The sequence below is a fragment of the Chenopodium quinoa genome, unplaced genomic scaffold, assembly GCF_001683475.1.
Source record: "Chenopodium quinoa cultivar QQ74 unplaced genomic scaffold, ASM168347v1, whole genome shotgun sequence".
Lineage (NCBI taxonomy): Eukaryota > Viridiplantae > Streptophyta > Magnoliopsida > Caryophyllales > Amaranthaceae > Chenopodium > Chenopodium quinoa.
Genome location: NW_018744304.1, coordinates 6,919,058 through 6,930,084, shown reverse-complemented (window position 1 = coordinate 6,930,084; position 11,027 = coordinate 6,919,058). Strand labels below are relative to the sequence as shown.

Genomic DNA, 11,027 nt, shown 5'->3' with positions numbered 1-11,027 from the left:
ATTAACTATTACTAAAACAAAACATGCTGACATCATTAAGATACACTTGTCGACTTCTTATGAAAAGTTTTCCCGTCAAAACCATTTTTGACATCATTTTTCTCTCTAATTTTTTTCTCCTAAGTTCTAAAACTAAACAAACACAATATTTATTTCAAAATTGATTGATGAGATTATGATTATGCCTTTTTCAAATACAGAATATTGACAACTATTTTAAACAAATAATATCTATTCAAGCCGTGCAACACACATGATTAAACTAGTTAATAAAGATAAGTAAAAGTTTTTGCATGTATCAAGACTATTAAAAGTTACCTATATTACCCATTTACTTTAGTTACCCTTAAACTATCAAAAGTTACCAATTATATTTTCCTTTTTCTTTCCGCCACAGTGTAAATTACTCAAAAATGAAAAACGAATAAAATTAAAAATGATGGGAAATGTAGTACTTATTTTTTTTTTTTTGACAAAAAAGAAATGTAGTACTTATTAGATAGATTATCATGATGAAGAAAGCATGCATTTAAATTGTGGTTGTACATTTGAGTTGACCAGCCAAATCATGTTATATATGGATCTATCTAGATTCCTAATGTGGAAATGTTAGATTTGTTGTAGTTGTATACTCTTTGTGTATGAAAAAGAGATATTTAAAAAGAGAAAGCAAAAAGTAGTCTAAAGAGAGTGAATGAAGTGAAGTGAAAAAAAAGTGGAAAATGATGAGTGGCCATAAAATGAAATTTCAAGGAAGTGACCCCAGTTGAGTTAAAGACTAAACAGTGCTTCAGCTACGTTTTTGGACGATAAACATGCCACAGAAAACGAGTACTCGTACAACACATTATACATGTTTAACAACTGATTTTTCAAGAACAACTAGTAGTGTCTTTGAATTTGGGTTCAATACTCGTGCATTGTTCCCGTGTTCAGTTTCTTTTTACTTCCATCGAATTATTTAATTGCATTATATAAGCTGTGGGCATGCATGGAGCATGTCCTTACACTTACGGCTCGTTTGATAAGTGGCTATAAATGATGAATTGATGATGACAATGAAAATGAGTTTGTATATTTTTCCATATAAATTTTCATTCTCACCAGACAAGTGGTAATGGATGGTAATGAAAAATATAAACAAAACACGTGCTTGAGAAAATGAGGATGAAATTGCATTATCATCAGGATTACAATGTTAATATCCTTTCCAATTTACACTTAAAATTCATTTTCATTACCACTATTTATTACCAGTTATCAAACGAATCGTTTATATTTTTGGAAGTAGGTACAGATGATATCTCACATTCTCACCAATCAATTTTCGATTCACTTCAGGGCGAGATTCTCTTCCCTCCCCCCCAACCCCACCCCCACCCCTCCACTCTTAAAAGACATTATTAATCGCTAACTCAAAATATACGTGAGAGATTCATGTTCGATATGACGCATTGTCTTTGTCTAAAAAAAGTATTATTGAAGAGAATAAGGGCCTGTTCATATTTACTTATTTTCAGTTCAGTTCAATTCAGTTCAGCTCCAATCAGTTCAGTTTAATTCAGTTTAGTTCAGTTCAGTTCAGTTCAGCTCAATTGTTAATTTTTTTGTTTGAGATGTTTTAGCATATTACAACAACGACAATAATAATAATAATAACAATAATAATAATAACAATAATAATAATAATAATTATTATTATTATTATTATTATTTTAAATTATATTCGTCATTCAAAATGGTCACATGTTTTTATATAGTTGAACTCATTGACAAAATGAGAGTATTACACAACAATTACTAGCTTTCATAATCGGTTAATTCTTCGTCTTCTTCTTCTTCATTAAGTTGCTTCATTACCTCGGCATTCCTCTGAATTGACTCCCATATCTGATCAGTTATTTGGTTTCGTACAATATCCATAGCTGCTTTTCTGTTATCATCGTACATAGTATGATCTTCTGTTGGTCCCATGACTTCAACTTGGTGCGTGAATGGAATCCCTAGTTCATGTAAACGAACAAAATTGTGTAGAGTACAACAAGCAACGATTGACTACAGTAAAATATTGAAGAATACTTTTTATTTTTATATATATATTTAAAATATAATACACAAAAATTTAATAATTTAAAATATAATAATTTAAAATACAGAGTTATTTTTAAAACACTTTTATATTTTTCACAATCCACTATATATATTATCATTAATTTTCATAAACATTTTCATATATTTTTATGCATTTTAATTTTTCAGTTCAATTCAGTCAGCTCCAATCAGTTCAGTTCAGTTCAGTTCAGCTCCAATTAGTTCAGTTCAGTTCAGTTCAACTCAGTTCAGTAAATATGAACAGGCCCTAACACCACTTTCTTTCTTGATGTTGTTCTTGCTCTAGCCTTTATAAACTTTAACGCAATTACTCACAACACATACGAAGTGAAACATGAAAAAAAAGTAGGTATATTGAAAATTACGAGTCTGTTAAATATTTGTGATCAAATGGTTAACAACCAACCATGACATACGTAAGAAAAGGTGAACTTAAAATCCTTATGTCTTGCTTGAGAGGTCAAAGTTCCACCATTTACTCATCTAATACTACTTCCTACAATTCTTAGTTATCATTTACCCATTTTTGTCTCGCGAACAAATTCCAAACTCAACCAACAAATAGGAACGAATGAAGTTAAATTTTTTTTTTTCTTTTTATAAATCCAATGACACTAATATTCGTACTTATTGTCTCAAATTTTAATATTAAACTCCAATAATTTAATTAATTATAGCATATGGTTAAAATACAGAAACTAATTCAAAATGTTATCCAAAGGTATAATTCCATTACTTTACAATGGTATTAGGTTGATGACATCTTTTAACTTACAATTAAATTCATAATATTCCCTAATTCCTACTCTTTTCCTTCCAACTTTTCCAAGTCACGCAAATCTCACCCACCCATTCATTCATTCCAAGTCATCCAAGTCAATAAATTAAGACAAAATTACAAAAAATTTAACAAATTATATTCATACTTTTTTATAACATAATCCAAACGAAAAAAAACAAGAAGAAGCCAAGTCAAATCTAAAAATCTTTGCTGGACCATATCACAGACGAGTCAACCAATCCAAATTTAATTTAATTTAATTTATTAAACTAGATATTCTATTTATAATATTATTTAATTATTATTTGTATTCATAAAATAAACACGCGCGACTAACAAGTCTACAACTAACCACTACGAAACTGCCAACCTGTTTATAATAACTGCTATTAATTCAATTTTAATTTTTATAAAATTACGAAATTTCCACGTCAGCATTTCCGGCAAACCAACCCACCCTTATTTAATATTTTTATATTCTCTCTCCTCCTTCTTCCTCCATATATTCCGATAATCTCCTTTCTCTCTCTTCCACTCACAAAAAAAAGTAAAAAAAAAATAAAAAAAAGGGCGAAAATGGAGGTTGACACTCTGAGTACAAGAAATGCGACGCAATTTACCTTCACAAACCGTCGAAAATGCAACCTAGAGACCGAGTTACCACCGAGTCAAAGCTGGGTTGACTCGTTGGATGAACCATCTCCGGTGAGTTCTAGCGTTGGTGCTGCGTTGAAGGTTCAGAAGGTTTACCGGAGTTATCGTACTCGTCGTAGATTAGCTGATACCGCCGTTGTCGCCGAAGAACTCTGGTATAATTATTACTACCTCCGTTACATATTATTTGCAACGATAAACGATAAGACATTTTTCCCGACAATATTGCATTTTGTGATTGTTAGTTATTTTTGTTGCGAGTGTGATATTAATGGCGGTTTTTTTTTTTGGTAGGTGGCAAGCGATTGACTACGCTAGGTTAAACCATAGTACAATCTCCTTCTTTAACTTTCCTGAATCGGCGGCGTCTCGTTGGAATAGAGTTAGTTTGATTGCTTCCAAGGTTTTCATCCACTCTTTTTTTGTTGTTTCTCTCGCATTCGTAATTTTGTTTAATTTACGACAAGTGTCGGTCAGTGAGTAAATTACTTTTTGCGGTTGTTAAGGGCTGTTTATATCATTTTCCTTTTTCAGTCGAAGAAAAACGACTGTAATTGAGATGAAATTTTGGAGTGGTGTTTGAATTTGGGTGTTTTATGTAAATAGGTGGGTAAAGGTTTGTCTCAGGACTCTAAAGCGCAGAAGTTGGCTTTTCAGCATTGGATTGAAGCTGTAATTTTCAACACTTTTTTTGCTCTTGTTTTTTCTATTGAATTTTTTTTTTGGAAATTTTTTGACCAAATTATTGATTTTGTACTGTGTTATAGATTGATCCAAGGCATCGTTATGGACATACTTTGCATCTTTATTATAATGAATGGTGTAAAGCAAATTCTGGTCAACCATTTTTCTATTGGTAAGCATCTGAGTCTGGAATAATTCTGTTATATAGCGCCTTTTTCCGGGAATTAGATTTGGGATTGTGTTCTTTTGGGATATCTTTGTAGATGAAAATGTATATTAATAATGATTATTGGATGTACATTGTTTTTCTATGCCATGTTATGATACAATTGGAATATGGTGTTTATGGGCATCGCGTCTTACAGGGTCTGGTGAGGGGCTGATACGCGAGTGTAAGGGTTGGGTTCTCTGTGCTCTGAATGGCTTACTTAATTATCGGAATCTGGAAGCCATCTGTTTGTATATGCTTAGAAATTGGTTGAGTTGGAACACTTTTTTCTGCTGAATAAGGGGAAAACTATTGATCCCTTAGGAACTACATTTGATGTTGTTGACATCCCATGAACTGTCTTTTGCTTGTCTTGCTTTTAGTGTGTCTTATGTTGGTTATTCTGTTTGGCAATGAGGAAACATCCCATGAATATGACATAGCTTAATCATAGATTTCGTATGATTTCAAAATTAATTGATCATGAGTATCATGTGTACTACAGGAGGCTAGGATTGCTCAAACAGTGTTGTTAGATTTTATGCCTTTGATACATTGAAAGAATGGGTTAGGATTCATGTTGGTTACTGTGTTTTTGTAGGCTGGATGTCGGAGATGGAAAGGATTTAGATCTCAAAACATGTCCCAGATCGGATTTACGTGAGCAATGCATCCAGTATCTTGGACCTGTATGCACTAATGTTAATAAAGTTCACTAGTGGAAGCACTTTTATCTTTTATAGTGTTAATCCTCTTATGTCTGTTATTGAATTTATTTGGTATTTGCAGCAAGAGAGAGAACATTACGAGTACATTTTTTCTGAGGGGAAAATCATCCACAAAGTCACTAGGGAGTTGCTCGAAACAAGGAAGAAAACATCAGAGATTACTAAATGGATATTTGTTATGAGCACCTGCAAGAAATTGTATGCTGGTGAGGTAAGATCTCCTAGAGGCTAGAGAACTCAATAGCAAAGGATTGTCTTTAATTTATTTTATTCTTGTTTTTGTTTTGGGTATTCACGACCACTGACACCTTCCAAGCTTATTGCAGAAAAAGAAAGGAAAATTTCATCATTCTAGCTTCTTAGCTGGAGGAGCTACTGTAGCCGCTGGACGATTTGTTGTGGAACATGGTACTCTCAAGGTAAAGTTTACATTCTTGATGGATTTCCATCACTTTATTATTCCAGTCTGTAGTTCATGTTAGAACAGTTTTCTGAGGTATTCCGGTCTTTTGTCCTGTCTTTTTTTTTTAAGATATTGTTAATCTTCAAATAATAAATTGTGTGTTAATGTTGACTCACTTTATTTACATCATGGGTAGAATTATAGGCTTGTAGTTTGTGTGCACGGGCGTGTAGGATAGTTTGAAGCTTGGTTCTCTGCAATGTGAGCGCATGCGACTGCCACTGTAACGCAAATATGTGTTGGGTGCCAGAAGCAAAGCTGCATGGGTGTCCAACCCTTGGCATGTTTGTTCTTCTCTTGACTTTTGGGTTTTTAACTCCTCTTCTTGAAGGAAATTTCCAGATTAATTACTTGTGTCTTTCAAGCTTTGTTTGATCTTCTAAAAAAAAAAACTTTTTAGATAGTTTGCTGAGTTATCAATTTATTTGTTATGTATGCCCAAACTATACGCTACATTCTCCACCAAACTTTAGAATGTGAATTAGAATAGAAGAAAGACAATCATTTCTCCAATGTAATCTGAATCATTACATAAGTGTTTGAGTAATATAGAGAACATTTGTGCTACCTGGGCACAATTTTTGCAAAACTATTGAGGTTTTGATGCGTATCCTGTTGGATCTGCTTTGTAACTTGGTTCTGGCAGGTGAAAAAGAGAGGGAGGGTGGGGGGGTGGGGGGGTCTCACAATTTTTATACAGGCACACTTCATAGTTTAAAGCACAAGCTACACTGAACAAAGGGTTTGCATGTGAAAATAAAGACATAGCTGAAATTCTCCACTCATACCCAAACATCTCCTCACTCTTTGAGCTTCCTCACAATGAAAAAACAAATCAAAGCATGTGCTGTTTCACCTCTGTCAAAGTAGATATGTTTTGAGAGGGAACCTTGTGTCCTTGTCGGATGTTTTGTGTATAATATTATTTACTTTTTAAAGCTATTCCATACTTTATGTTAGTAGGCACTTTGGACCTCCATGCGAAGGCCAAATAAGCACAAATGGGAATTTAATGAGATAGATTACATGCTCATGAATAATTATGTGAATGAATTCTCTATAAGAATAAAGATCCAAACTTTTGTCTTCACATCAAAAGGTATTCTACAAAGTTTAAAACACCTTAAATTCTGGAATTGTTTATCTTGTGGGATTGAAGATTTTGGAGGTACCATCATCCGCATGACCGCATCCAACCCGTCCCATTGCCATCCCTACTGTACACAACACCCGGTCACCCTCAGTCACACAAGAAGCATCATCAAGGAGAACATGGAACAAATGGGAAGATCTTGTAGGAAAATGGCCCTTTCTTTTCCATGTAATGTCCTCATTGAAGAACCTATCTTTCTGTAGGAAAAGAGAGACACATCACACACATTGAATTAGCTTACAAGTGAAATCATGAGTATAGTAATGGAGCCAACATAGGAATTTTAATGGTTTTGCAGAAGTTTATTCAAAGTTTCAGGGCCTTATGCTCGGGATATCGGTTTCTAAAGGGAAAGCACTACCATCATTACCTCACTATGATATTAGTGGACTTCAAGTTACCAAAGCCACTCTACCCCTTATATACTTGCTTACTCTGAATCTAACACCTGACAAAAGACATAATAAGTCCAATATAGATATACAGTGTTAATGCCAGCTAGGCATTTCATAGGGTGACCAACCCCAAGGCCTGAAATGAACCCAGAAATTAGGTTGATGTTGCAGGATCTCTTATACTCTTAGTTGAAAGATGTAGAAAGGATCTTATTATCTAAATATTGAAGATGAAGCACTAGAACACTTCCCCTGCACTGCACCCTATTCTTTACAGTATTGATTATAGATCTTTGCTCCCCTCCAATCACTGGTACTGGTATGGTCTTTGTTTGCTTCTTTGCTGGTTTCAAAGTCTTATGTCACTCTCGATAAAGTGTTGCAATGCAATTGTTATATCATGGACATGGGACCATCGTGCACATCCTGATCCTGAATGCACATATTGTTAAAAATTAATGAGCGTATAGTTCAAAGATTGCAGGCATATTTTCCATATTCGTAATTTTTGAACTCTATTTATTTGCTGCTGAAGTAAATGAGAATTACTTGTATATCTTTGAAACCTATAAACCATGTGTTCCTCTCGGATTTGAATGAATGACTACTGACCAATGACCTCCGTAGGATTCAAGGTGTGCTCATTTCTGTGTTTGTGCCCAGGAAATTTCTTGTGCTATCATCTGGCTTGTAGCACACATTTAGTATGGTTCCTGCCTTAGCGAAGCAGAGAAGCATATTACTGTTGATGATTTGAATTCCTTAGTTAAAATATGTTTGTTATTGAGGATCTAAATTCATTCAAGTCATTCTTTAACAGTACATTCACTTTGTAATTCTAATCCTTTTCTGAAATCTAATTTTTATTCAACCTTATTTTGCAGTCCATCTCAGCATACAGTGGACATTACCGTCCATCTGATGACCGCCTTGACGCCTTTCTTTCAGTTTTAAAGGATAATGGCATAGACCTCAGTGAAGTTGAGGTAAGTTGGTGGTTCTTTTCCTCCCACTCTTCTTGGATGTGTAGAGAACTAATTAACATCTTATATCCTGGCTTAAACAAAGCGATGTGTGATTAATGATATTGGCCAAACTTGGAAATAACCTCTGGCTCTGATGAAAAAATGGATCGAATGGAAAGGTTACTCTTTGAAATGTTGACATTAGCAATTCCTAAATTTTGCATATTCTACTTGTAGATTAAGCGACCAGATGAGGACTACTCTAGTTATGGGAACAATCAATCCAGTAGTGTGACCAAAATTGAAACATCAGCTTTTGAAGTACTTGACAGTGATATTTCTTCTATAAGCAATGAAGAAAGTGTGAAACAAGAACCTTCTATGCCGGAGCAGGCTGAATCCCGAAATGAATACAGGAGAACTTTGTCTGGCGGTCTTCAAAGTCCAAGAACAGAGGTTCCCAAAGAAGCAATACTCGAAAGGATCAATTCCAAAAAGATGAATACATATGAACTGGGACATCAACTATCGAGGACCTGGTCAACTGGGGCTGGCCCTAGGATTGGATGTATTGCTGATTATCCCTTAGAACTCAGATTCCAAGCACTGGAATTTACTGAACTTTCTCCCAGAGGGCTGCCTCCTCCTTCACCACACAGGCATGGAGCTGGCTTTGCTCCTTCTATGCCGTGATCATCATTCTAGAAATACTTCTCTGATCGTTGGAATCGTGAGAAGTTTTGTACTTAATCCATGCACAACCACCCAAAACAACAGGAACAAGAAAAAAGTCTTCCAGAAGGAAAACTTATTTTCACTAAGAAAGATAAAAGCTTGGAAATTTCGTCCTGCTTAGCAGTCCAGGGGGTTCTGAACGTCATGTTCATGTTGTGGATTTATTTTATCTAACAATTGCTTTACATGTTTTCGGCAAGATAAATGATCTTGTTAATCCCTTTAAGTTGTACTTCCGCTTGCTCTCATGAAATTAGAGTTTGTATGGGATTGTTAAATTTTGGAACACTAATATCATTTCCCCTTAAGCCTTATTGTGCTTTCTGGTGTATATGTATTTTAGTGTTATGTAAGCCATCTATCATATAGTTGGATTTTGTTACTGATTTCTGTAGTACTATGTGATCTATTTTGTACCACGAGATATGATCATATAAATTGTGTTGCTGCTTTGGTTTCTTGTCTTTTTTTTTTTTTTGAAAGAAGTCCTAAAGGACACTGAATTTCATTAATAAGCCATACGGCATCTACAATTAACAATGAACGATAATGAAAACGAATTTAACAAAATCAAACAAGAATTAATCGGGGAAAGGCTAAGAATCCAAATACATAAATATAACAATTCGGCATATTCTCGATTCGTTGTCTCATACAACTTTTTGAGTGGATCCGTCGTCGCTTCACAATTTTGTAAGAAAGTAAATTCTTGTACTGATTCCGTAACCCGAATTCGAGCCATAATCAATAGTAGCCCCGCATAACTGGAGACCAAATTAAGCACAAATAAAACCTTGTCTTTCGAAGGAGATAAACCCTTTCTTTCGAGGGAGACATTATTGTAACCTAAAACAAAAAGGTTAAAAGAAAATAAAGATTGGGGCTTTCCACGGATGAAATCCGATGGAAACCCCTTTAAAATTGACAATGGAGAAGAGAAGAGAGAAAAGGAGGCTAGGGTTTTTCTATTTAAAACCAAGTGTATCTAATTATATATTTCGTTCTTGCTTTGGTTTCTTGTCTTTGGTGTCTTGGCGATCAAGCGTACACTATGTGGTATTCTTGATCACCAATGACTTAAATGAGGGTTGTTGGATGTTGATCAATGACTGATTTTTCTTAGTTGCAGTATAATCACACAATCTTTGACATTTTTTTTTGAGGGATCTATATTTGATATCTGTAACTTGCCAATCAACAACAAAAAAAAAAGCAGCTTCACCCGGCATAAAAAAAACCCATATATGGAGTAGGATTCACTGCATAGTCCTTTGGTTTAGGTTGTGTATGTTCTTGTTTTTCCTTCTCTGTCCTTGTTTTTTTTCCCCTCTTTGTTCTTCTAATTCCTTTCTAGGTTGTATCCCCTGCTTCATATCTTATCTTGGGTATTTGGTTTTGGGGATTGTTTTAGAGTGTTGATCGAGTTTCATGTTTTAGTGGTTCTGTGAGCTTTTGATTTGTAGTAGTTGTTGAGCGGCTGGGCTTGGGGGGAAGTTTCCTCATGTTTGTTGTTTCAGTGCTTTGTGGAGTTTCTTAGTGTAGTTTGAGTCTCAATATGGAGTTATTTCTAGCCTTTATTTCTTTTCATCTTCTCGATCATTTCAATGATGAGAGTATTTTCCACCTTCTATACATCCTCTATGGATAATCCAGGTGATGTAGTTGTTTGTTCCTCGGAGAAGGAGCAAGGGAACTCCTTATTTGAAGCTGGCAAGTTTAAACTCTTTTTTTTGGGAAATTCTCAATTGTAAACCTTAACTTATTGCTTTTCTCAGTGGTAAACACTACTTTTTTAAAATGTCTATGGTAAACCTCAATTTATATTGCTAAGCTAATGGTAAAATCTTAATCCTCACCCTAACCATGGTTAAGGCTGTTTTAAAAAAAAAAAACTGAAGTTACATAATTGCCCCCATTTATTTCCCTCCAACCACTTCTGTCTAATCAAAAGGCATCGAATTTGATTCAATTTACTTAGTTCGAACATTAGAAGAGAGAGAATGATGAATTCTTCAACTTTGATTCAGTTCGAAAAATTTAGGACTTGAAATTTCTGGGTTTTGGGTATTTTTTAGTATAAAATTTTGTCTGGGTTAAAGCGATTAATCGAGGTAAATTTTGGAGGAGTTTTAGATAATTTGCGAGGAAT

At 34.5% G+C, this 11,027-nt stretch overlaps 1 protein-coding gene across 1 annotated transcript; it reads left to right on the top strand.

The window, feature by feature from the left end:
* The first annotated feature begins 3,182 nt into the window (after positions 1 to 3,182).
* LOC110695772 (IQ domain-containing protein IQM3-like) lies at positions 3,183 to 9,329 on the top strand. Its single transcript, XM_021873006.1, has 9 exons — positions 3,183 to 3,702; positions 3,842 to 3,950; positions 4,154 to 4,219; positions 4,315 to 4,403; positions 5,041 to 5,128; positions 5,229 to 5,378; positions 5,494 to 5,586; positions 8,063 to 8,164; positions 8,381 to 9,329. The coding sequence occupies exons 1-9, from the start codon at positions 3,470 to 3,472 to the stop codon at positions 8,834 to 8,836; spliced, it is 1,386 nt and encodes a 461-aa protein (XP_021728698.1). The 5' UTR covers positions 3,183 to 3,469; the 3' UTR covers positions 8,837 to 9,329.
* The last annotated feature ends 1,698 nt before the right edge of the window (positions 9,330 to 11,027 follow it).